At 55.7% G+C, this 26,038-nt stretch overlaps 1 protein-coding gene across 11 annotated transcripts in view; it reads right to left on the bottom strand.

Moving 5' to 3' along the window:
- Positions 1-26,038, bottom strand: part of DLG3 (discs large MAGUK scaffold protein 3) — a 79,177-nt gene that overhangs the window by 21,890 nt on the left and 31,249 nt on the right. For 8 of the 11 annotated variants that reach the window (XM_055727097.1, XM_055727098.1, XM_055727095.1 and 5 more), the window contains 7 exons: positions 16,963-17,016; positions 9,338-9,388; positions 6,136-6,260; positions 5,497-5,666; positions 5,002-5,138; positions 4,504-4,648; positions 4,192-4,351 (listed from right to left, as the gene is read on the bottom strand). In XM_055727097.1, coding sequence (XP_055583072.1) covers positions 4,192-4,351; positions 4,504-4,648; positions 5,002-5,138; positions 5,497-5,666; positions 6,136-6,260; positions 9,338-9,388; positions 16,963-17,016 — 842 coding nt within the window. The remainder of the gene's footprint in view (positions 1-4,191; positions 4,352-4,503; positions 4,649-5,001; positions 5,139-5,496; positions 5,667-6,135; positions 6,261-9,337; positions 9,389-16,962; positions 17,017-26,038) is intronic. The other 3 variants (XM_055727096.1, XM_055727103.1, XM_055727102.1) reach the window with 1 other exon arrangement.

The raw sequence follows: 26,038 nt of genomic DNA on the forward strand, positions 1-26,038 counted from the left end.
CAACTCCACACACCCCCGTGCCACAGGCTGTGCGCCGCTCAACAGAAGTCCTCAATTTTTCAATGATGACAATCCTTTTGTTGCAGCTCAAACAATAGGCAAGCGAAGGCAGAAAAACTGCCTGGCATTGCAAAAATCCTGTGTCAATTTTCATCTGGGAAAAAAACCCCAAGTCTGATGGAAATAATGGCAGCTCCCAGCTCAAGTGCTGGATTAAAATAAGAAGGAATAAATGACACCAGACAACCAGCACAGGCTGGCAGTGACTGTCAGCCAACACGACACTGGGGACGATCAGTGCATCCGCTGCAGTGACCACCTGGATCCCAGGAGCTCTGGTGGGTACCGCAAGGACCAAGGACAGGCCGGTGACTTCAGCAGCCTGATGAACCCTGCACCTACCGGGGAGCAGAGGGAGATTTCTGGGATGCAGTAGGAGAGATGCTGGAGCTCCAGGCATGGCACTGGCTGAGCACACCCACAGCGGACCCTAAAATGGTGGCAGACTTGTGCTAAGGGGACCCTGGCGCACCAGGGGGGCTGGCCCAGCTGGCCCCCCGGCTGCCGGCAACAGCCAAGAAAGGAACAGGGCTCAGGCAGCACAAGTGGAGCAGGGTCCCAGGGGAATAAAATTTGGCTGAGCAGACAGCACAAAGCCCTGCAGCCTGGCAGCGTGCTCCCAGGCCGCTCTTGCAAGAAAACATCTTTTTCAGCCCCCCTGGGACAGGCTGGAGCATCACTGCTGTCACCTGGGCAGATAAGGAAAGGTTTTGATGCTTTCATGGATGCTGGTGGCAGGATTTACCTCCAGGGACACACACCAGCACCCCAGGAAAAGTCTCCCCCCCATCCTTCCCCGTGGGGGAGTCCTGATGAGCTTATAAGGAACAATAGGAGCAGGAGACAGAAGTGCAGGACACCTTGCCAGAAGGTCTTGGTGGGCTCCTGCCCTGTCCAGGACTTCGGGCTCAGCACAGCCTGACTGTCTTGGCTCTCCCAGCAGCTCCTCTCCCTGTCCCTGTGCCTCCCACGAGGCACAGCAGCATCCCAGTCCCCTATCTTTGGTCACACTTGCTTCTGTGGCTTCACCGCTGTCTTGAAGGGGACAGGGATGGCTGTCCCCTGTAGGACATGAATGATGAGACATTGACAGTGAACACTGCAGTGTGGCAGGCTCTGCTGGTGGCACCAGCCAGGAGGTGCGAGGGGCGGAACGCACTGAATGCTCCATGCCACAGCCACCCTGCACTGCCTGGCTGCCTCTCACCGGCTGCAAGGCCCAAGGCTTCCCTGACCCACACACGGGGGTTTATGGAAGCACAGAAAGGATCCAGCCTTCACTCTGCTAGACCCTACAGACTTAACTCCTTCCTGCCCCTGCAGGCACAGGCAGCACAGCCCTGACTGGGGGGAGCAGCCAAGTGAGGGCAAATTCGCAGCCTGGCTCCCTATGCCTGCAGCTCTACACCATGCATTGCCACAGCCCCTTGCCTTCAAACGCAGAGGTACAGCAGAGCTGTAACTCCAACTACGCATTTCTGATGGGGCAGAGGATGAATCTACCTTGTGACCTTCAGAAAATACCTGCTTTATCTCTATGGCCTCTGAGATAAGCAGGGCTCAAGACTCAGCTGGACCATAGCATGAGGCTGGGATGCAGTAGGGCAAGAAGACACCAGGGAAACACCATGGAAATGCCATTTGGGTCAAAACAGGCTTAACTCCAAGTCCTTGGGATGCCACCAGGGCTTGGCTCAGGCCTGGCTGCAAGGGAGCAGGGGAGGGCTGCAGCCGTCAGTCTCTCTGCAGCAAAGCTATGCTGGGGCTAGAGCTTTCCCAGGGGAAGAAGCAGGTCAGATTTCTGGGTCTGCAAACCTGGCCTCCAACCGGCTGACGAACTTGCTCTGCCTCTTGTGTTTTGTTGCTGCTCAAGCAAAGTGCAGGAACCACCACTGCAACTCAGCCCAGGGGGAAGCATCCTCAGCACCCATGAGGATCAGACAGTTTGGTGAAAGGTAGAAAGACACTACAGGAACCAAGGAGAGGAAATAAAGCCCCAGACAGGTACATCTCCAGTCTCAGTCATGACGTGCACTCTCTGCTTCCTTTCTCATCCCAGGAGGCAGGACATGGATCCTGCAGGCAGATCCCATGCCAGACATTGCAGCGTTAACACTGGGACTTCAGCACAGAGTGACTGTGGGGATCCGGTGGGGCTGTGCCAGGTCTGTGTTGTAGTGGTGGAGCTCACCGGAAAACAGATGCTCTGTTCCTTGGCCCTGAGCACTGCAGGACATGAGGGTCACTACGTCCACGTCCACATCTGCAGCAGCACTTGTGCCCATGAGAAGGGAAAAGGCTTGATACTGGATCCAGGCTAGGTCCCTCTGCTTCTCCTGGTGAATGGCTAGCAGAAGCCTCCTGGGACACAGCTGCTTTTTCAGGGGAGTCACTGCCTTTCTCCACACCAGTAAGATGCATTTGGACCACATGGGTCCTACTGTACAACCTTGGTGATGCACAAACCAACATCTTCATCCGCAGCAATAAAGCCGTCCTGGGAGGGTCGGTGATGCGCATGAGGTTTTCAGTGCTGGGGTGGATGAGGGAGGGGCTGAGCCCACTGCTGGCCGCAGATCTGTCGGGGAGCAGGGGGCTATGGCCGAGCAGTACCAGCCAGTCTGCAGCGGGACCCTCCACAAGGCAGCACCATCCTCTAGCGGCCACCAGCCAGTGCTGCACCATGGCCACTGCCAAGCCACCGCTGAGCCCCTGCCGAGCCATCACCGTGCCAGTGCCACTGGGCCGTGTCCAGCCTGGGCTGGGCTGCTCGCTCTGCCCTCTGGCCCGCAAATAAGGACATCAGCGCGTGAAGGAAGGGACAACCTGGTGAGACCGGGGTCCCTGGCGAGAGACAGATGGTTGTTTTCCGAGCGCTGGGACTCATGTGGCATCATCCCTCAGTGCCCTGACGGCACAGGAGTGCCCTGACCCAGCAAGGATGCAGCACCAGGAACAGGCTGTTGAACTGGCACCGTTGGTGCCAAGACCAGGGGGGAGAGACGGGGCACAGGTGGAGGCCAGTGCCGCACAGGTCACGGTACACAGAGGCACCTGGCTGTGGCCAAGCACCAAGAAGCCAGAAATCCGCATGATGAAGGTGAGTGTAGCCACTCTCCAGGAGGACAGTGGCCCTGGCACTGGATGGCAAGTCAGGGTCTCCTGCTCCGGCATCTGCCAGTGCCCTGCGGAATGGGACAATCGCAGCCGAGGCTACTGCACCTTCCACTGCAAATGTAACAACAAAACCAGCCCGTGACCTTGCTCCTAACCACAGAGCCAGCACTAAGCCTAACCTGAGTTTCAGTCCTAAGAATGCAGCCTGAGCCCTACAGCCCTGGCCCTGGGGATACCAAACGCAGAGCAGGCTCAGCACTGGCCCCGAGGCTGTTGCAAGTAGAGGGAAAGCTGTGAGCCCTGGTAAGCAGAGCAGGACCAGCCAGGTCTTGCTCTCCTGTCCTCAGCACAAGGCTTTGGAGAAGTTTTACACCGCATTTAGGCTCAGAGCAACGTCTTCTTTGTGCTCCTCTTTATTTCCTGGGCTCAGGAAACAAACCTGCTCGTGCAGCATAGATGATGCTAGCAGGGGAAAGGGGGCCATGCCAGGGCTGCGCAGGAGGCTGTCAAGCCTGGAGCTGGCAGCTGGTGAAATGGCATCTGGGTGCAGGTGGTTTGGGATGCTGGACTCAGGGAACATGGGAGGAGAAGCCCTACCTGTACCCAGAGCTGTGCCCCCCTCGGCCCCTCACTCCCAGCACAGCTCGACTCGGGGACAGGCGGCTCACAGCCTGGGAGCCTGTGGCACTGCTGGCGCTGGATGGCACCGTAAGGGCAGGGAACACCTTGTATGCCAGGTATTGTAAAACAAGTAAAAGAACAAAGCTGAAATGCAGACATGTAAGGCTCAGGGAGGAGTAGAAGGGAGAATGGGAAAAGGGGGGATGCAGTGAGCCAGGGAGCGATACAGCAGGGCTGGTCTCAGTGGGGGTGAGCACGGACCTCAGTGCAGGGGCCCCAAGCTTTGTACCGTGCACCCACAAATGGGCTTTTGGCCGAGGTTCTGCGCCGGCAGCGAGGGAAAGAGGGAAGGAGAAGGAACAAGAATTAGGGATGCTCATGCCTGGTACTCACCTGGTGAAGTCCTCATCCCCGATCATATGCCGAGGGATGGGCGAGTACCGGGATGGAGTCACCTGGGGAGGGACAGGGTAGGCAGGCTTGCTCTCAACGCTGCCCAGGTAGCCCAGACTGGAGTTATGGCTTATGTGGTTGTCAGCCAAGGCTGAGAAGGCTGCAGGGGAGGAGAAGGGCATCAGGAGCAGAAATCCATCTGCAATGCAGACATGGAGACCAGCCCAGCATCGCCCATCGCCCCAGCACGCTCCGTCCCCCCAAGCCCTGTGGTGCCTGGCCTGCTGCGCCAGTGGCCAGAGGCGTACGTACTGCTGGCGTAGTCGGGGGGCGCGTACATGTCGTTGAGGTGGATGTTGCCGGGCTTGGCCACTTTCAGGTACACCATGTCAGAGGTGTTCTTCAGGGCGGCCACCGCCTCCTCGTGCCGCACGTCCTGCAGGTTCGTGTTATTCACCTGCCGGAGGGAAGGGGCTGCATGACATGGCTGCAGGCAGGAGGGCAGGCAGGAGGGCAGGCAGGAGGGCAGGCAGGAGGGGGGGGCCAATGCAGCCCTGTGGGAGTGGAGCAGTTTCCCACAGGGTAGGTGCCATAGTAGCTCCAGAGGCAAGGTCCCATCTCGGTGGGTTTGACCCTCCTGCCTGCAGCCGGTGCTGCGCCTGCCCCTCCAAGACCACCGTCCCAGTGGGGACCCCAGGGCAGAGGCGCGGAGCTGCTGGCAGGAGGGGTGCTGGGGTTCAGGATTGGCACTGAGGCATGGCGGAGGCTGCCCGGCTTTGCACTGCAGCCGGCTGCGGGCATGGGGCTTACCGCGAGCAGCCGGTCCCCGATCTGCAGGCGCCCGTCCTTCTGGGCAGCACCTCCCTCGATGATCTTGGTGATGTAGATGCTGTTGTCCCCAGGGATGTGCTGGTTCCCAATGCCCCCTGCAATGCTGAACCCCAGGCCTGAGGGGGAGAAAGAGGTGAGGAGTGAGGGACAGATGGGACAGATGGACAGAGCCCTGGGCTGGCCCCATGGCCCCACTGCCTCACTGGGCTCCTACCCTGTCCCAAACCTGGCAGGCGATGGGCCACTCTGCTGCTGTGTGGGGACAGCACAGCCACCGCACACTGCACTGTGGGGCTGTCCCACACCCCGTGCCCCATAGCATCCTGCACTGCTGGGCCACCCTGCAGCCTCCTGTACCATGGCGGTGCCAACTCCTGCCTTGTACCCTGCAGCATCCCACACCGAGGGGTCACCCCACACCGTCCCACAGGACAATGGGGCACCCTCGTCCTGTGGACAGAGTGAGGGGTTCACCTTTGGGGCCCTTCATCAGGTTGACCTCCATGATGGTCTCTGGTGGGGGCTGCCGGCGGCGCACCACGAGCCGCACCACAGGGCCCGCTTCCTTCAGGGCCTCCACGGCTTTGCTGTGCACCACCTCGGAGACGTCCACGTCGTTCACCCGCAGCACACAGTCATTCACCCTGCAGGCACAGAGTAACTCTAAGATCCCCTGGGGAACCGCCAGCCCATGCTACCCTCCTCTGGACACCTCTACCACCCTCCTCTGGCTGCACGGACCCTTCTGTGGAGGAGAGCTGCTCAGGATGGCCAGTTCCTGCCCTGCCAGGGTGACAGTGGGGTCCTCTCCAAAGGGAGAGGCAGTGGGGCTGGTCCCCATGGTGTGACCCTGGTGGAGATGGGAGACGAGGGGAAAGGCTGGATCCTGCCCCAAGCCACACAGGGAAGGATGGGAACCACAGCCTGGCACAGGAGGGGAGAAGGGGAGGCAGCAGACAGGAGGCATTCCTGCACTGATGGGACCTGGCTGTGGGGAAGGGAGAGGGAGGTGCTGGGGACCATGGCAGGGGAGGGAGGCAGCAGTTGCCTAGAACATCCCTGGGGAGATCCTGGGTGACACTGATGGGACAGTTCCCCTGGCCCTGTACTCACCCCAGACGGCCGTCCATGGCTGCTGCTCCCCCGGGGATGATTTTGGTGATGAAGATACCTGGGTCATCTGGAACATGGGGGTTGTCGATTCCTCCTGCTATGCTAAAGCCGAGGCCGGAGTTACCCTGTGGGAAATCAAACACCGTGTCTTTCCCCGGCGGGCAACCGCTTGCTGCTGGCCCTCCTGAAGCTGTTTCCCCCAAGCTGCAGCTGGCCGGGGCACAGGAGCCCTTACAGCATCTGTCAAGCCCCAGGGTACCCGGCTCAGGGGGCAGAGGGATGCGTGGCCGGAGGGGAGGCCAGTGCTCATCAGCTGAGGCACTCGGCGCAGCAGCGCGGAGCACCAAACAGATGGAGCGGGAGAGTAGGAGCCGCCAAGGACCTCCCTCGCCACCGCATCTCCGCTGAGAGACTCTGAGGCAGGCAGTGAGCTGGGGGAAGAGGGGGTGGTCCTTGGCGGAGAAAACCTCCCCTTGCTGGCTGCTCCACAAGAGGAGACACTGATGCTGCAACCCGCACGGAGCAACAGGGTTTGTGCCAGTCACCAGCATCCCACCCCTGCCCCCCACACCCTGGGATGCAGCCCTGGCATGGAACCAACCCAGGGAGCAGCAGTGCTGATGCCAAAATTTGCAGGTTAGGGTGGAGAGGGCTGTCAGAATGGCGTGGGGTCTCCAGTTCTGCCTCCTCTTCCTCCTGGACACGCTTGGAGCATCACTTGAGCTTCATGCTGCTGAAGTTTGCCCAGGGGGAATGCAGGGGCCATGCTCTGTCTCCAGCCCCGTCCCGGCAGCATCCCAGGACAAGCAGCCATGGCCCTGCGCTGCCTCTCCCACTTGCAGGATCCCCATTAGTGACACACTCACAGGCGCTGCTTCCAGCTCCGTGCTTGATGCAAGTGGACAATTCCTGCTTTTTCTGCTCTGCCTTGAAAATCAGATGGCTCGTTGCCTTGTTTTCTCATGCGGAAGAGCTGACACTTAGTCACATCCTACTGTGCCTGCCTCTCTCGTACACAAACAGGCTCAGGCCAAGCGCTCTCCTGGCTGCCCACAGCCCCAGTGCTCAGCATGGGGCAATGGGGAGCTCTGCCTTTCTGGGGGACCTGTGGCCAGGAGGGTCACACCAGAGCTCAAGCTCTGCGGGATCATCTAGCACCAGCAGCTGGCTGGGGTTTGTGCTTGTCCTCAGCAATCTGGGCTCAGCATCAGCTCTTGCAGGGACGCAGAGGTCTCTGCTCTGACTTTACACCACCCGTGACATAGCACATGGCGACTCCAGGAGCCACCATTGCCTCTCACTACAAGCACTCCTGGATGTCTCCTGCCGGCTGGGATTTGACAGGCAGTGACAAGGAGGCACTCGGCAGTGAAAGGCCTGAGGCCGCTCTCCTTCCTCTAACCTGGATTCTGATTACCCTGTTCCCAGATCAAAAAAGCTGCTTACTGTCACTACAGACCCAGCCTGGCCCCAGTAAGGCAGGTGAGACTGTGCAAAATGGTCTCCAGCCATTCGTTGTGCCTGTCTATGGAAGCTGCTAGCTACAAAACCTGGAAACGATTAAGGAGGCGTTTATTTTCATTTTGATAAACGTTGAAATGGAGTTCTAGGGATTTCTTAGCTGGTATTGGATTTGATGTAGACATGGGGGCAGCTCCTGCTGCCAACACATGTATGGTGGGTAAACCCAAACCCATGTCCCTCTGTGGACAAAGTTTCCTCAGTTATTGCCCCCAAAATGCTGCTGTATTTGCCCTTGTCTTTACAACAAGGACAAGGATTAATAACAGTGACAGACAAGCAATTCTGGGGTACAGTCTGGGAGCTGAACACCCCAGGAAGGGGACAGCCTCACCCGCAAAAACCAGAGTGCTTCTATGGCAGGAAGATGGAGCTGCTGGATCCCACTGGGCATCGGGTGAAGAGGGAGGACCTGGAAATGGTCCATGCTGGTCCTGGCTGCTAAGCACTGAAATTCCCTCATGGTTTCTCGCTGCAGAGAGGGAATCACTGCCTGGGGCTTTGAAGTGGGGGCAGCAATGAGTGCTGCCTCTCCATTCAACCCTGCCAGCTCCCTCCCTGCTCCTGCTGTGGGCTGAGGACAGAGGATGCTCTGAAGAACCCCTGAAAACAAGGCTTTTGCCTCCGATTCGGGCCTGGAGCAAGAAGCACTCAGCACAAAAAGGAAGAATCCCCTGGGCTGGTTTCGTCAGGCACGCTGGGGAAGCGGTGGGTGAGGCGGCAGCCCCAGATAACCTTCCGTCCACCCACCTCTGTGATGCAGAGACAAGGGGAGGAGGGAGATGACTAAAAGCAGGGAGGAAGAGAATAACGAGTGATGCGTCTTCCCCTGCGACGCTGGCCACGTGGCGTGGCCAAGCTGCCCGGCGTGGCAGCAAGGAGGAGGCCAGGCGTGCCACAGAGCGTGGTGGGCAGCCTCTCATCCGGGCTGTCCCCGCTGGGCAGACTGTGCCCACCTCTTGGAGCAAACCTTGGGCCAGCTTTACCCACTCCCTCTTCATCCCTGCTGATCCCTGGGTGCCAGAGGAAAGCCCTCCCTGCCCTGAGTGGTGCCAGCTTGCCCCTGGATAAACCCCATCTGTGGGGGGAGCTAATTTTAGCCACGGCCGGTGTGTTGCATGCCACCACCTCTGTGTTGCCATCAGACAAGAAAATGCTCCAGCGGAAACTCCTCATTGTGGTCCAGTTTACTAGAAATCCTGACCTTACAACTTAGCATCCCCAGGCTGTGTAGCCGAGAACAATGGGGAGTCCGGTGGCAGGGAGGCTTCTGTCCCCTGTGCCCGGCTCTGGGGTGCACCTGCCTGAACACCTGCATGAGCAGAGTTCCCTGCACCTCTATTTTCCATCAAAGGCAGTGACAAAACCTCCCTGCTGGCTCCACGCTGGCATGTTTGTGGGGGCGACGGTGTGAATGAGGGAGGCGAGGGAGAAGTCCTCCTCCCTCCCTTCTGGCGGGGTCTGTAGTGGGGAGGAGCAAGCCCACCTCTCCCTGTGCCGTGGGGGCTGTGTGGGGAAGGCAAGCGCAACACCCCTGAAAGCCCCTGTCGAGAGCAGGGAGCAGAGACCAGCCTCTCCCCATCAGCTGGCGCGGGGATTCGGGGGGTGACGGTTGCACCGGTAGGAGGGTGAGTGGGAAGAGGCAGCAAAGGCTGCTGGTGGGTGAGTAAAGAGCACTTACCCTTTCCAAGACGATCTCCTCATATTTGAACATCCCATCACTGCCGTTCACCTGGGGAGAGGAAGACAGTGTGTTATGGCTCTGTGCTGGTGCCAGGGGGATTTGCTTTACCCCTCTGATAGCTGAATATCGAGAATCCAACCTAAAAGCTGCACCATCACCACTGAAAAAAACTTAAATGCAATCACTCAAGCCTGCCCTGGAATTAAACCATGCGCTGCTTTTCTTTCTGGGCAGGAGCCAAAGCCCACTGACTTTAATGCACTTCAGCGCAAAGCCTTTATTCTCTCAGCTCATTTCTCCAGCCATGAAAAGGAACACAACCGAAGGCACAAAAAGAAATAACGCCTTTGTTACGCAGCGTGTAATTAACCTCGGGAATTCACTGCTGCAGGAAGGAAAGAAAGGGGGTCGGTCCATTTAAAGGAAAAAAGAATAATATCTGTACGTAATAACATAATAAGCACCTTTAGCAGCTTATATCTTTTAAATCTTTCAGTAGCATGATTGTGTTAACAGGGAATTCAGAATAATTTATTCTACCAAATTAGTTAGGTGCAAAGGAAATGAGGTGTGAGTGTGGGGCACAGTAAGAGGGGAAAACATAGTGATGCCCTTATATAAAAAAATGGTGTAGCCTGTCTCAATGCTGTACACCACACTGATCCCCACACTTAAAAATCTTCCATATCCAGAGTATCAAAGCAGGGCTCTGGGAAACACAATGGATTGAAACAAAAGGGATGCAACTGTAAGCTCTAAAATAAGAAATGGTAAATGCACAAGTCAAAAACTTCCATTTTCTCCATAAGCAACAATGCACAGGAAAATAAGGTGGAAGTTTCACTCTAGGTCATCAGGATGAGGCCATAAACAGCTGCCGAGGTCTAAAATTTAGAAAGATTTGCAAAGCAATTGGCTATTGGAACATCCAGAGATGTCACACTCAACAGCAACAGTTTTGGAGGAGACTGGACTCAACCTCATACAATTTGAGTCACTCTGGCAAACAAGGGATGGGACCCGGGCAGGTCTGCGTGGCACGGAGAGGTGACGGGATCCAGGGCTCGGCAGGCAAACACCTCTCCCATCATGCAGCCCTCCCTCTGCCTGTGGCCCCTGGACAACATGCAGGGTTCCTCATGTGGATTTTACATCCGAATTAATTGATGGCTTGTAGACTGTATGGAGCCACTTTCTGTATGCATTCCATATCCCAAACCAGAGCTGCCATGCCTTTGTTTGGACACAGGTTCCCTTATCTGGCACCAGCACACCAGTTATCCCCTGCTTGCCCAGCTCCCTGCTATCCACCTCCACAGAGGCACAGCCCAACTGTCTTCCAAAACCCCACGGTGCTGGGTCGTTAGATGGAGGGGACAGCAAACATCATTTATGCTAAAGCCATCGCCTGACATCGTGGAAGAAAAATCAGCAATGCAGCTGTGAGGCCCTATTTATAGGTAGGAAGAGGAAACAGGAGTTTTTCTAGGTGGGAATAATCAGGTTCTCAGGTGGAAGAGCAGTTCTGCATGCCAGGATCTGGGACACCTATGATGCATGCACCCTCATCCCCTGCCTGGTTCAGCCGTGGTGAGGCCAAAGCAATCCCACACACAGTTGTGGGTACCGCACTTCAAGAAGGATGAGGTTGGGGAGAGTCTGGAGGGGTGAGATGGGACAGGGGCTCCAGGGAACACAGGCTGAGAGGGTTGTCCCTCCTAGGATGTGCTCTGTGTCTGGTACCTCTCAGCCGTGGGAAGATTACAGGGCACAATTCAAGGTCAGGACATCCAGATGCTCCAATATTAGAATGCTCCCTTAGGAAAGGCTTTGGTCAGCTCTTGAACAAACCCCCTAACAGAACCCCTCTGCAGAAAAGCACCGGGGCTGGTGGGATTAACCCACAGCAGGATCCCCGACAGCCTCAGAGGGACATGGACATGTGGCCAGTACCACCTCCTGCCACAGCACTGCCCTGGGCTGTGCTCCCGCTGGCAGGGGGGCATTGCTTCCCTCACCACAGGCTCCCCCTCTGCCATGGGTTGCCTTTCCCTCCTTGCATCCTACCTTACTGACTAATCCTGAGTGGAGCCGGCTCGCCGGCCCGCACCGCCCTCACAGCCTCCCTCGCCGCAGCCTCCAGGCTCATCTTGTCTCCGCAGTTGGTAGCCCGGTGCGTGGGGAGCGGCACCACCTCTCCCGGGCTTTCCAGCAACTCAGATTCCTGGCACCCTTTGCTACTACACACATTGTCCTCTCTGCTTTGGCATTCAACACAGTTGCCACACAGCCAGCCATATGCACACCCACGGCCGCAGAGGAACAGCACATACATACCTACAGGATGGGGACATGCAGAAAACTTTGACAATCTGTGAGCCGCAGAGAGAGCCAGCAGCGAGAGCCCCGCCAAGCGAGCGGCTGCTGCTGGCACGCACCCGGGGCACAGAGACACCCCAGCATGCAACCCCGCCAGACACCCTGCTGCCAGGCAGGTACGTTTGGGGGATCCCCACTCCCCAAATCTCAGGGCTGCCAGTGCTGAGCAGTGTTTTGCATCCCTCCCTGAAAGCGAGCTGTGTCGGCGCTCGCCCGGCGCAGCGTGTGCTGGTAGCAGCCTGCTCCAGCTGGGCACGCCAGGGTCAGCCAGGCCTGACCATGAAGTTTTAGCTCTGATTATGTTTTCAAAATCCGTGCAACAGAACGCCAGTTAATTGCATAAGGAAGCCAAACGGAGAACTTAATATATACCATGTAACCAAGGGAACGAGCCAACAAAGCAAACGTTCCAGCATCGGAAAACTGAATACCAGTCACTCACTGACGGCAAAACCTCCCCGCGGCACCCACCGGAGCCACCGCGATCTGGCTCTGCCACGGCTGTCTCCCTTCTCCTGCTCCAGTGCCCTGCACTCCTCCCCAGCTCCCACCCGGGGCTGTCTCCGTAAAGGGCTACGTGGGGAGATGCCCGGCCCCATCACACCCAGGCACAGAGAGCGCACCCCACCCTGCTCCCGTCTCCCCATGTAAAGCCTGCAGAACCGAAGGGGGTGCTGGGGGCTAATCAGCTGTTCCAAGCATATCCTGATCCTAAGCGCCCTCTGATTTCTCATGGAAAAGAGTGAGGGTATTATTTTCCAAGCCCTTCCCACACAGCAAGCCCACCTGAGGGCTCAGGAAGAGGGTCCCTTTGCTGGCCTTTGCTTCCCTTTCGTGTTTTGAGCAGGAGAGAAAGAGTTAGCTATGATGACATTTAAATCATCAACAGAAGGCTGCAGAGTTAACACTCATTTGATAAACAGAAGAGCACACACCTTCCAGAGCTACTGCAAGCTGTCTGCAGGCTCTGCCGGCCAACACCGCACCAGCGCACGTGGAATGTGCTTTGCAATTTGCTAGAGAGTCAGAATTTGGTTTTCGTTGTTGTTTTTTTTTTTTTTTTTTTAAATAAAAAGAGGCCAAATTTAGAAGACTAAGATGGGGTTCCTCAAACCCAACCTAAATAGCCCACCAGGCTGCAAGAAGAGGATATCCTACAGGAAGGATAAAGACACCCACAGCCACTTTTGGAGCAGGATCTAGCCCTTATTCTTGTGGTTAGGACATGATGGGGACAGGCAGTGGGACCTGGTGGTGGAGCAGCCATGTGCCAACACAGCGAAGAGAGTCTGAAGGCTGGAGGGTCAACCCCCGGCAGTGCCAGCCGGACACAGGGGCGGAGGGTACCTGGTGATGCCCCACGCCCCCCAGCAAGGAGAGCAGCCCCATGCCAGGGCAGTGGGTGCAATGGGCGCCTCCCCACTGGCATGGGTACTGGCAGCACTGGTGAGGGAGAGCTCTCCTTGCCTCTACATAGCAGGGGACCCAGAGAAAATAGGTCAAGAACTCCCTCCCTTCACATCCCTACATCTATGCATCCTGCTGCAGCACCAAGATCCACCAACTCGCTTCCAGCTGACCCCTGGCCTCAAGCCTTTTGTGTGCATTGCCCACAGAGTTGGCCATGTGCACAAAGTAAATAAATGCCTTATTTCTGGTCGGCCTTTGCCAGAGGGCCATGGGGACAAGCCTGCTGAGCTCAGGCAGAGGGAAGGGGTGTGAAGCCTGAGAGCCCCAGCACACAGCTGGGAGGGCTCCCCAGCCACGCTGTCCGGAGGAACTGGCAGTGGGATGTGACACCACCAGCACTTGGGACCAAAGTGTGAGGGGCAGTTTAGTTTTGATTTTTTCTGTTTTTTTTCAGGCTTGTAAGCAAGTTTTTCCCTGCTCAAAGGCACAGGACCATGGTGGCCATCTCTGCTGCCCCCACCCAGTGGCAACTCTGACTGGGGACCCTGGCAGCAGAGTCAGCACTGCACAAGGAGGTTGCATCTGCACTCACCAGTGGCAAAGCCTGGGGCTCCCGTGGCACTTGCTAGCTGGGATCAGGCCTGGGAAGCGCTTGGCTTCCTCAGACCTGACTTTTAGAGACTGAGGAGGTGGTGGCACCCCACTTCTGGGCAGTGAGGCACCAAAGCGGGGCTCCAAGGACCCAGACTGTGAAACCTTCAACTCCTCAAGGGCTTTGGAGCAACCTTCCCTGCTCACTTCAGGACTGCCTGGCAGCAGTTGCTGTGCACCCTGGGCAGCAAGAAAGAAGTTGTTTCAGCTTCAGAGAGGCAGCTCTGAAAAGCAGAGACCCCATCTGCCACAGGAACTGTGCTTCTGATGGTCCATCTCCCCGCTATGGACCTGCTGGGCAAAATACACCAAGGGGTGAAACCGAGCAATGACCTGGAGCTGGCACAGGTGATCCCCCCCAGCACCCATCCTGATCCTTCAAGGGATGCTGTTAAAACTGCGGCAACAGTATAAGAATTTTTACAGCCTGGGGGTGCTGGGCTCTGCACAAGCCACAGGCAGCAGAGCTGAACCCCAGTGATAAGTGGGGCCCAGCGCTGCAGCTCGTACCTTACGGTGCTGCTGGTGCCACATGCTTTTGTGGATGGAGGTGGGTGGACAGAGAGAGAGACTGAAATGTAGAGCAGACTTCTTGATAAACAGCCGGGGCCAAATTCAGCCCAACAGCTAGTCCAATGCAATCAATGGAGCTAGAACAGGAAGGAACTAGACTACATCCATCTGTTTATCATTAAGGAAAGCATTGAATAGTTAAGTAATTAAAGACTAGAAGATGTGACTTTAACCCTTCCAAATACACACTGTACCAACAGGCTTCAGCTTTTGGGTTTGTAAAAAATATGCTTCCCGATTTGCCATTTTGGTGTACTCTTCTGCAGCAAGCCCCTGGTGTGGCTCCTGCTGACCTGGGACAGTGCCAAACGGGAGGTCTGGTGGTGTGTTTTCTCTGGAGCCTGAGGAGCCCAGCACCCTGGCGAAGGAAAGGATGGAGCAGGGCTCATTTCTGTGTTGATATGACATAAGTAGAAGGCAAAAGAGTTTCCAGGCTGGAGGTTGAGAGGGATTAAAGTGAGCTGTCTCCCCTGGTCTGGGCACAGGCTCCTCCAGGCACCTTGCAGGCAGCACATGCCTGGGTGCGAGGATGGTGGTCCTCACTCCACCCAGCAGATGACACAGTCTGCCCCTTCTTTTTGACCACCGCAGGGGAGCTCCACCCCTGGCACGTGCTGCTGGGATTGGATGGATGGGGTAGGTGACTGCCATCCCCAGAGTGATGCTGGTACCGGCCAGGGGTGCAGAGCACCCCCGAAAACCCATCCAAACCCAGTCCATGGGCTGCAGGAAGGGAGGTCCCATCCAGCACATCAAGAAGGAGCTGTGACCAAGGTGCAGGAAGAAAGGATGGACAGGGATATGGAGTTAATGAGGCGGAGGGAGAGGGGGTGAGAGGGATATGGAGTTCATGAGACAGAGCAGGGGGAGCAGCCAGGAGGGCAGGAAAGTGGAATGCACTGCGGTGGGAGAAGGTGGCCGCTGGCCCCATGCAGCCTGGCTTCTGCAGGGCTTCTGCTGTGTCTGAGATGACACAGCCTGTCTTTGGGCCTCTGGCTCACCTCTTGCTGCCCTTGGGCACACAGGCAGGGAGGAGGGACAGGCACAGCTGGAGCCTGGCAAAGGATGTAGCACTGGTGGCTGCAATGGCAAGCAGGCATGTTCCTCCAAGGGAGGGAGGGTACAGAACAGACACGAAAGCAGACATCCCCAGGAATACCTTCCTGCCCTGCCCACAGCACACCCCTTCACTTGCCCCAGTCCAACTTTGTGTATGTCCTTCCCCTCCAGGAGACATCACCCTTTTCCCAGTTCCCTGTAGAATGGCACCAGTCAGGTAAGCGCAGAAGGCAGGCTGCAACATGGCCCTGCAGCCAGGGTACCCAGCATGCTGAGAGAAACCTCCAACCCCACAAACATACTGCCATGGCAATGCTTTCAGAGGAAGAAACCTTTGGAGACAGCAACTCTCTTCCACCACATTCATACATGGCTGCTGGACCCAGGACCATCACACTGAGAGGCACCATCATCTTCCTCCCCAGTGCCAGGTGGCTTTGGTTCAGTACCCAAGGCATAATCAACCCATACAGCCAGGGTTGCAGAGGTCTCAGCTGGGCTTCCCTTCCTTTTCATAGCCCTGGCCAACCAGGCCAGCACAGCTCTGATGCTCCCTGACCCCAACAGGCTGTGGGCTGAGATCTGCAGCTCTTTACAAGGAAGGTTCAACCACCAAAGTCACCTGCAGCCCTCCATCATGACTCCAAAGACAAACCAACCCCAGTTCTGAAACCTGGTGCTGCTTCATTAATGTGGAAGGCAGCTGAAATCTGCTGCATCAGAAGAAAACTAGGTGCAAAGCACCCAGCCCTGGCAAGCTGTCAGCTGAGCTCCCTTTGGTGAAAAAAAAGGGAGCATCCCATGAGCATGGAGCCAGTGCTGCAGAAATCCATGCTGGCCACCCTGCTCCCTCCATTCCCTCAGCAGGAATGATTCGCAGATGTTTTGGGAAGGGATGCAGCAGCGTGCAAACCCTCTCTGCAACAAACTGGAGAGGATTATCTTTATACTACGCCAAGAGTGCCAAATGCACTGTGGCTGCAAACACAGCCACCAAGCACTGCTCAGCTGCTGGCAGCCGTCACTGGGAGAGGAGCAGCATCTGATAGGTCCTGCTGCCCTGAGGACCCACAGCTGCAATGGCCATGAGTGCCTGGAGAGCCCTGCCTCCCTCCTGGGGATGCAGGGCTGCCAAAGTGGGCTGAGGTAGTGCAGGAAGGTAAGGGATGCCACAACAGAGCCTCACAGCCACCCTTCATGTGAAGCTGATGAAATGGCTGGGGGGCTAATGCTGAACACAGACAACCCAGCTCCCACTGCTCCTCTGATGCCTGATTACCCCACAGCATGTCCCTCTGAGTGCCTCCTGCAAGGCACCGTCCATGCGCTGGAGTCCCCACCATTGCTTGCTGCTAGCCTTGGCTCTGCTCAGTGTCACCCAGCCCCAGTGAGGTTTAGGGGTGGGATGTGCTGTGGGGAGGTGGCATGGGTACCAGGCTACTCTGCCACCTCACAGGGCCTCCTTGGGCTGGAGGAGCCTCTCCTGCACTGCCAAGCAGGGGAAACACACCGCTTGTTCAAAGGAAGCGAAACAAAACCAGGAGACTTACAGAGAGCCCTTGTTCCAGCGAGTCTGTGTTCACGATAATGGGAGCAGGGTTGGCCTGTGAGGAGACAAAAGTGGGATGTCACCGAGCTGAGCGAAGAACCCAGCCCTTCACGGTGCACTGCCTCTCCCCTGGCCATACTACCACAGACCCTCCAAGCCAGGCAGAAGAGAGCAATTCGGGAAGGGCTCTGCTCTTGTCCCTCCTCCAGATGCCCAACAGCCCTGGGACAGGAGCAGGGCCACAGCATGGCTCTGAGCATCGGTCCCCTCCTCAGGCCTGGTGTGTCCCACCCAGGCTGCTGGGCAGGAGACAGGGAAGCCTGGAAACTCTCCCAGCCTCGGGCCAGAATCTCACCAGCACCAAAATTTACTTGCAATCCACATTACTGAGGGATTAGGAAATAGGAGTGTGGAAGCAAGTCCTTCTGAGGGAGGGATTTATTGCCAGCAGAGCAGCCCTGAAGCCTTCACACACCTTCCAGCAGCAGATGCTGCCGCCCCTCCTAAGCATGGAGCCACCAAGCCCTGGGAGAGGTGGCAGCGTTCAGTCCCTCATCCTCATCACCCCTGAGGTAAACCCTCTGCTCGGCAGCCTCGGTATCCCCCCCCCCCCCAACCACACACACACCCCCCCCCCCGCTCTTGCAGGGGTCCCCATAAGCCTCCTCCTGGGTCCCGCTCCTCCCGGGCTGCCCTCCGCCCGTTAGCGAGCTGCACATCATAGGAGGGCCACGGGTGCAGAGGGCAGGGGGAGGCCGGGGAGGGCAGGGAGCCCCCCGGGAAGGGATGCGGGGGAAGCCGCAGCGCCGGGGGCTGCGGGGGCGGACGGAGCCCGCGGGGTCCCGCCGCCGGAGCTGTCCAGCACCGCAACCTCCTGAAGGCGCGGCCCGCGGCGCGGCCCCTTCCCGCGCAGCACTCTCCGGAAGGGACAAGGCCGAGGTCCCTCGCCAGCAAGCGATAGCGAGCGGTGCAAAATCCGGCAGGTCGGGGTGAGTCGGAATTCACATCATCATTGCAAGGCTCGTGTGGAGAACAGCCAGAGCGAGATGGGGAAACGCTCTGAGAGACGAGCTACAAGGGGAGGTGAACCCTCTGCCTTGGGGCATCAGAAACATCTGAGTCAGGGTCAGCAGCAAGCAGGTCAAGGTGTGGGCCAGTGTGGCAGTGAACAGGGACCACTGGCTGGCCAGTAACGTGGGTGGTTGGATTGCACAGCCCAACGGCCTCTGTGAGCCTGTGATATTTTCACAGAAACCATGCCACCTCCTCATTGCCCTCTTCTGCGTTTATACACCCCTGACAGAGACCAACCTCCTCAAATAACCCAGTACAGCAGTCCCCACTGTCTCCTGTTTTAGTTGGTTGTATTTCTGAACTTTTCACTCTCCTCATTTTGTAGGTGGGAGAGTTAGGGGTCAACTGGATTGTGGTTTAAATCTTGCCCTGAAAGGTTCTGCTCTTACATGGATGGAGCAGAAGCTATCGATTTCATTTATTCAGATGCCTTCTGATCTTTCCTGCAGCTGTAACTATTGGTTACAAACCCATAGTTTTTATGGCAATTAATTCCCTAGCTCAGGCAAATATGACCGCTTCCAAGCGCTTCTGCCAAACCCCTCCCACACACATAAGAGAATCACAATTTTCAGGTCCAATGTCTTGGGATCTCCATGGCCCAGAAGCAATGTTAAGCTGGGAATATCCCCTCTCTGGCAGTACACAGTCCTTGTATTTAATCCAGATAATTTGTGAGATAGCATATATTAAACCTGGCACTGGCTTTTATTAGTCCCCAGTGCAATTCTAGGAAGGGATTCCACATTTCAAGGCAAAAAAGAAGCAATTCTACTGCCAGCAATTAACAAACAATGGCTATTTGAACCTTGATGTGCCAGAGGCCAGCTCTTATTAGATGGGTTTCCAGGAAGGATGCAGAAGAGGCAGCCTAAGTGAATGTAGCCCATCACGTGCTCCATGATTTACAACATGAATTCAACTCCACAAATGATGCTTTGGATCCCTCCCAGGGAGAAGTGCTCTGTATGATAATGTTATAGAGGCTTTTGCAGGTCCAGCCCGAGTCCTCCACTGAGCCCCACTGCAGTCTCTTTGCTGAATTACTAATAGCCCACAAATCACACATCACATTGCCTCGCTCACACAGTGGTGAGCCCTAAGGACATATTTTGTCTAGCCTGCTCACTGCGCACTAAGCATCCTTTGCAGCCATTCCACACTAGTGATTTCTATATCTCAAAATACTGCTAGGAGCACAATTTCCCACTCAGGCTCCAGATGAGACCCAGGAGATGCTGAATGTGAGTGGCTGCTTAAAACAAAGTCACACATGGTCAAGAGAATTCAGACCAGGAAATCCCCTCTTGCCTCCTGTGGCCAGCTATTCCAGCTACTACAAGAAAGGTGTCTGAACATTAGCTCTGACTTCCACTTGCAAATATTCCAACATTTGCACCTTGCCTGTTCTACTGCAGAGTAGACAAGACCCAAGACTCAGAAATAAGCAGAGGGCCTGAAAATGAAAAGCCTCCGCCTCCCTCCTCAGGCAGGCACATGTACCGACCCTCTGCTAGCCAAGGGAGGGGAGAGAACGTCATCATTTTTTGCTGGGCAGCAGGAACATGCTGGTGAATTAACCATGCCCTCAATTCTATAGGGAACGGTAAGTAATTTATGCCCTAAGGAGCAGGGGGTTGATGCATGCGGGGAGGAGAGGGAACAGCACTGTGCATTCAGGTCACATTCAATAGGGGCTGTCAGATCTTTTCCATCTAAACCACTTCATCACACTATTATTATTTACCAAGCCCTGTTTGTGCTTGGGTGGTGGGTTACAAATGGAAAGAGAAGAGGTCCAAGTCCTATGGTGCTCACCCCATGACAGCTGGACCACCAAAGCCCAGCAAAGCTGGAGGTGCCTTCAACCCCCTCCATCAGGCAGAGGTGTAAGGGGCTGCACAGATCCTCGGGCTCAGTGGCTGGAGGCTGCAGGGAAGGTGGGACTCAAGGAAGACCTTGGGGAGTGAGGGGGGTCACCGCACAGATGCAGAGATTGATCGAGGCAGAAAGCCAGCGAGGCAGAGGACAGCTGTTGGGAAAAATCTGAGCAGCAACAGGAGTCAAAAGGAGTAGCGGTGAAGGGGATGAGGTTTGAAGGTCAGGATTCAAGAGCTCTCTGGTCTCACGGGGGCTGAGAAAAGCAGAACCTTGCATTCACCTGTGTCAAGGCACCAGCACTCAAGCACTACACCGTCCTGGTGGCAGGCACAGCCCACGTGCTAACAGGGAGCAGTAACCTGCTCCATGCAGCCCCCAGCAAGGGGCTGGCTCCCTGCAGAGGCCCTGGGAGAGCCTACAGCCCATCTGGGGGCAGCTGCCTCCTTGGCTAAAGCCATGAGGAGGCTGTAGGTCTGCACACAGAGCAGGAGGGACGTCTCCTCTCTGACAGCCCACAGCTTCCCTGGGCTGGAGTGATTCCACTGCAGCATGTGTGGGGAGCAGCAAGGCAGCTGGCAGTGTTCAGACACACCTCAGGTGCAGGATGCAGCCTTTCAGAAACACCTTCAGATATCACCTCTGCGCAGTCATCTGAGGGACTGCTGCTGTTTGGACTGTATTTCTGACGGGTGACTGCCCTCAGCAACCCAGGGGCACTAACACAGTCACCTGGGGGCAGCCAAGTCCCAAATGTTTATAGGTATCACCCTTCACCTCCACTTCCATTGCTGTCGGCTGCTGGGGCAAAGGTAGAAATTGCAAAACATGATGATTTTCCAAAACTTTCAACCAAAAGAAAAGCTGCAATTAAATGCAAATGGAGGAGGTTCATCAGCTTGCTTCTGAGGGCTGAGCCTTGCCCTGTGGCATCTCTCCAAGGACTGCTCTCAGGTCTGGCACACGGAAGCTGAACAGGGAGACTCTGAACTGAAAGTTCAAGATATTCTCTCCAGAGCTGAAATCCCAAAGCTTTGCAACAGCATCACATCACTCACAGAGCCAGCACAGGGGCCAGCCCACAGAGGTCAGGAATTACGTACCTTCTCCAGACAAAGCAAATGCACTGTAGCTGTCCTAGGCCAGTGGCAACTGTATTGTGCTCACATACAAGCCCATTTCCATTTTAACTAGCCACAGGACTCAAACAGGAGACTCTAGTGCTGACAAATACCAGGCTTAACACATAAGCTGGCATGCTCCATGTGTCACGTACCGAGAGATGCACAGGACAGGATGACTATTTGTGATGTTGGGTTGGTGCATGAGAAGCAAAGTACTAACTTAACTCTTTTATCTCTTTCTGTGACTTCCCTAAATTGGATCAGAGTGCCAAGTCAATCTGCCTTTTAATATCCTTTGCTTCATGCCATCTGAGGTATAACAGTAACACTCAAAAGGAAATGGCTCTAGAGATAAGTGAAATTCAGTCTTTACATTCTTTTAGAAGCTCTCAGGGGCATACGCCAAGTGGGGAGATGCCCAACAGAAGCACCTAAACAGGGTGGACACACGGGGCTGCTTGCAGCCTGCCTCCATCTGCTTTCATTCTTTTTTTTTTTTTTAAAGGGTGTTAAACCATGGAGAAAGCTGTGCATTTACAGCTATGAAAGCAGCTGCTCTGTGGCAGGACACCACAGTGCCAAGAATAGCTGTGAACATGCAGGTATCAGCTTGGGGACACCACGGCAGCGGGATGCCCAGGCACCGACAAGGTCCTACTGCTTGGGGGAGCGGGTTTGCACTGAGCTAATGAATCAATTTCACAGGAGTGAGCCCAGGTCGTGCCGGTGCAGCACACACGGCAAGCCTGTGCTATACACCGCTCACCCTGATAAGCACAGACATGCTCATCTGCTTCTCACCAGACTTCCCTGCCCTTCGCACAGACACCGGTTTTCCCAATGCCAGGGCTGTCTCCTGTACCAACCCAGAGACCGACACATAGCTGCCAAAAACATCACCTCCCAAAGTACCTGAGATGACACGGTTCCTCCACAGCAACCCGTGGGCACTTCTGAGGTTGAGGCAGGACACAAACCAGCTCCTGAGGCTCCCCGTGCCCAAGGCAAGGGAGGTGACAAGCCTCGGCTCTGCCCCGATGGAGGGCAGGCACATGGAGCAGAAAGGTGCTGGCACCCTCCCTGCAGGCTGCTTGGAGTGCTCCCTGCCCTGACACCTGCGTGCCTGCAGACCCCCTCGGCTTTCACCCAGCCATGCCCAGGCAAGCCACCTCACAGACCTCTCATTAAATGCCACATCCCTTCCCGGACCAGAGCCCGACTTCCAGCTTGCCCACAACATGTAGGGCTCTTCCTGCATCTCAATGCCAATCCATGCTTTGGCCTTGCTCTCCCTTCCCTTCTCAAGGTGAGATGTACCACGCTGCTGCCAGAGGCTGGTCTCCTCATAGCATCCTGTGCTCACCTCTTTTTGCCTTCACGGGCTCTTTACAGTGCCCAGAGCAGAGGGTGCTTGGGAGCATCAGAAGGCTGCAAAGCCCCAAGCAAGAGCTGTAAAGCTCAGGGCTCCCACGGGCTGGGACAGGGAAGGGGAGCAAAAGAAAAGAGAGGCTGGAAACTTCTGGAGGTTGAAGAATTTCATGGCCAGAAATGAGCCTCTTTTCCCTTTAACTGGGCTGGACAAAATAACTCCGCATTTTTTCTTACCCACTGCAAAGTGACCTGTTGGCTGACACTGTTCAGGCAGAGGGGAGCACACACCACCCAACAGTGTGCCTGCATGAAGGGGAGTGACAGGCTGAGCTGACCCCACACACCCCTTCTACACAGCTTGAAATATGGCGTAAACAACATGGGAAACGATGCCGGGGCCAACTATGGAGCTGGTGGGTGCCCCAGACCCCCTGTGTTGGTCCTGGATAGCCACACACCAGCTGCTGCCCATGCCCTCACGCCTGGCTCCCAGCTGGTGTGGTGGCCCATGGGCGAGCAGCCGTCCTCTCCAGGCTGCCTCTGGGAGCCATCAGACCCAGGCTGTTTCGGTGGTGTGAGCCGGTGCCGAGGTTGTGGTGACAAAGCCCCTGCCCCAGGGCTGTGCCTCAGCACCGGCTCAAAGCACCGTGGCCATCCGGAAACAGGGAACACAGCACTTGAAAGGCCCCTGGTCACAAGGATCTTTGGCAGAGCCACTGAAGTGCCCAAAACGTAATGTGAACACAAGCAGCTACTGAGGGTTTAATCTTTGTTTTGGTGCTTGTTTGTTGTTTTTTTTTTTTTTTTTTAAGAGTAAGCTTAAATAGAGACTGGAAAAAGCCTTCACTCAGCGGGGAAAGAAGAAAGCTTCCCCAAACAGAAGCTCTGTGGAGTCTAAGTTTCCATTTAGAAACCATTAAGGCCAGCATGTTCATACTTGAAAGTCAGACATCCTGTTCCAGGCTCAGGCCACTAAAATAAGTGACCCAATTTGGAGAGGTGCTGGGCTCCGGTAGCTTCCTCCTGACCTGACAGTACCAAATAAAATTGCCTCAATTCCTTTTTTCACAGGAAAAGTTATTATCATCTGAAAGACTCAAGTGCTTCCCACCCCCCACTCCCGAAAAATACATACATACCGGGGGGGGGGGGGGGGGGGGGGGGCGGAGAAAAAAAGAGTGAATAAGGGACAGGGATTTCTTTGGTCCCTGGGATTCAAGTACCCTGTTTTCTTCTATTCAGTAAATTCCAGCACACACTTAGTTACAAAATGTTAAGAAACATGTTTCTGTGGAACAAAAGCAAACCAAGATCCACCAACAGAGCCTCAAACTGAATTTCAGATAATACAAAGGTGACAAAAGGGTATTTAGGGTCTGGTCCAGGGTGCTCTGATGCACCACGTGTCCCCAAAAATAATTACACTCTCTGAGCACTCCTTCAGCAAGCCCTATCCAAGTGAGCTTGGGCAGACTAAATTGTGAACTTCATTTCAAATTCAGGTATTCTGAACTTGTTAAATGCTGTATTAAAAGTTTTCATCTCCAAGTCCCTGGTATATGTTCATAGTGTATTGTTGGATTGGCGATGAGGGCCCTTGTGGGATCCCTGTATCATCACGTCTTTGCATGTGTTAAAACCAGCTGCAAGCATTAGCACAGCCCATTGCACCCGCAGCGCTGGCAGGACCGTACAGGGAGGGTTACGCCCATTCCCGAATCACAGCTGCAAAGCTGAGCCAGAGATGCATTGTCCCTCCTGCCAGCGCGTGGGCTCTGGGATGGCAGGCAGAGCCCCCATGCCCCAACCACACTGAGCTCCTTGTGCCCCAGCGCACACCGGTACTGGACCTGCTCTCCCCTGGGACCCAGGGACCGTGGTGCCCTCAGAGAGCATCCTGCATGGAGCTGTGCGCCCTGGGCAGCTGGCACATAGCCATGGTCGTGGCTGATTACGGCCCGATTAGTCTCAATGATTTCCTCCCTCTAAATGAGCATTTGCAGCTAAGGAAGGAGTGGAAGTTCCTCTCCTCCCATCACAGCATACGACGCACCAAGAGGCTCATCCAAACCAGCAGCTCTCCAGGGACAGCAACAGCTTCTCCTTCGCTTCCACCTACCTCCACACTCAGGGTACCCAGACGGGACCCCTGATAAGGCCATCCCCTGGGCTTCCCTCTCACGCACCTCCCTGTGGGACCCTCCTCCCTTTAGCACACACTGAGGACAGCCAGCAGCAGATCCCCACTGAATCTCTGGCACTGGTCAGGACTGGGCTCAGGCAGGTCACAGCCATATAACACGCAAAGCCATAGAGGAAAAGTCAGGTGGAAAGCAGAGCTATGGGGGCGTGGGAAGCATCCCTCCAGCAGGGACGAGGGCAGGTGCTGCCATGGTGGAGGCTGAAGGTCTTCCTGCCACCCCCAGGTTCTTCACGAGGAGCTACCTCCTCCACATTGGCTACATCCCTGCTGAAACCTGCCTGTGCTTGGCCCTGGCTGCCTCACCAACACACTCTCCTCCTCCTCCTCCGGCAATGTGGCAGGGTTGTATCCTCCTGTTTTCAGCAGTTCTTACCTCCTCTTCCACATGTAGCACTGATGGGGTCTCTCCTACCTATGTGGCTTCAGACGCTGCCTTTACAGCGGCAGCTAAATCCCTGCTATGGCCGGTTTGGACACCAGCTCCAATGCCTCTCCCTGTGCTGCTCCCAGGGTCCCTCTGGCAGCTCAACACCCCAAAACCAGCAGCGGGGTGCAGCCGTGGGCCTGCAGCCTGTGCACCTGGGCTGGCTGGCAGACAGCAGTCGGTAATCCAGCCAGAGAGCAGCTAAGCTCAGTTCTTCAACTTCCCTCTCTAATTCCAGCGTTATCCCTTACTGTAAAAATGGAATGTGTCGGAAGGGTCAGCAAGTACAAGTGCACAACCTCTGTCTTGAGGGACTCGTGCTCAAGGGAAGCAGGAAAAGTCTTACAGGTGAATAAAGGAGACAAATGTCCTCAGCTGCCTGCTCCTGAATGAACTCTGTATGTTTTGGGAAGGAGCACTGAGAACATCTGACCCTCCTCAGCCAGTCCAGGGGATGGGTGACAATAGGACATAGGATGCTCCGGGGTGGGTGAGGGGAACGAGCTCATCCGGCATCTGGGTGTTAAGGCGTAAATTTTCCCAGGAGACGCACAGGGAGGAGGAATAACCTTATAAAGCATTAACTGTGCCTTGGTTCCACCTAAGCAGCAGGAAAGGAAGGTCAAGATCATCAGAAGTATCAGCTGCCTTCCAGGTCCGCAGGGCAAAGGGCTGAGGGCGGGTGTGAGGCTGCGTTTGGGGGAAGGAGAGCAGTTCAGTGCCTGGTTATAGCAACTCAACTGGGTGATGACAGCAGGATCACCAGACGGAGATGCCCAAGAAACAAGCTGAGAGGTGAAATCAGATGGAGGGAGATATATTAGGAACAGACATGCAGATTTACACATCATGAGTGAGGAGGTGACAAACAGGTCTGTGGGATTGGAATCAAACTCTCACAACTAGGGAGTGGAGTGTGATGAGGAGTGGTGGAGAGGGAAGACCCTCCTGGGACTCCAGCTGGTGGGAGGACACTCTGGAAGAGATGCTGGAGGTGCAGGGA

The sequence above is a fragment of the Falco cherrug genome, chromosome 15, assembly GCF_023634085.1.
Source record: "Falco cherrug isolate bFalChe1 chromosome 15, bFalChe1.pri, whole genome shotgun sequence".
Lineage (NCBI taxonomy): Eukaryota > Metazoa > Chordata > Aves > Falconiformes > Falconidae > Falco > Falco cherrug.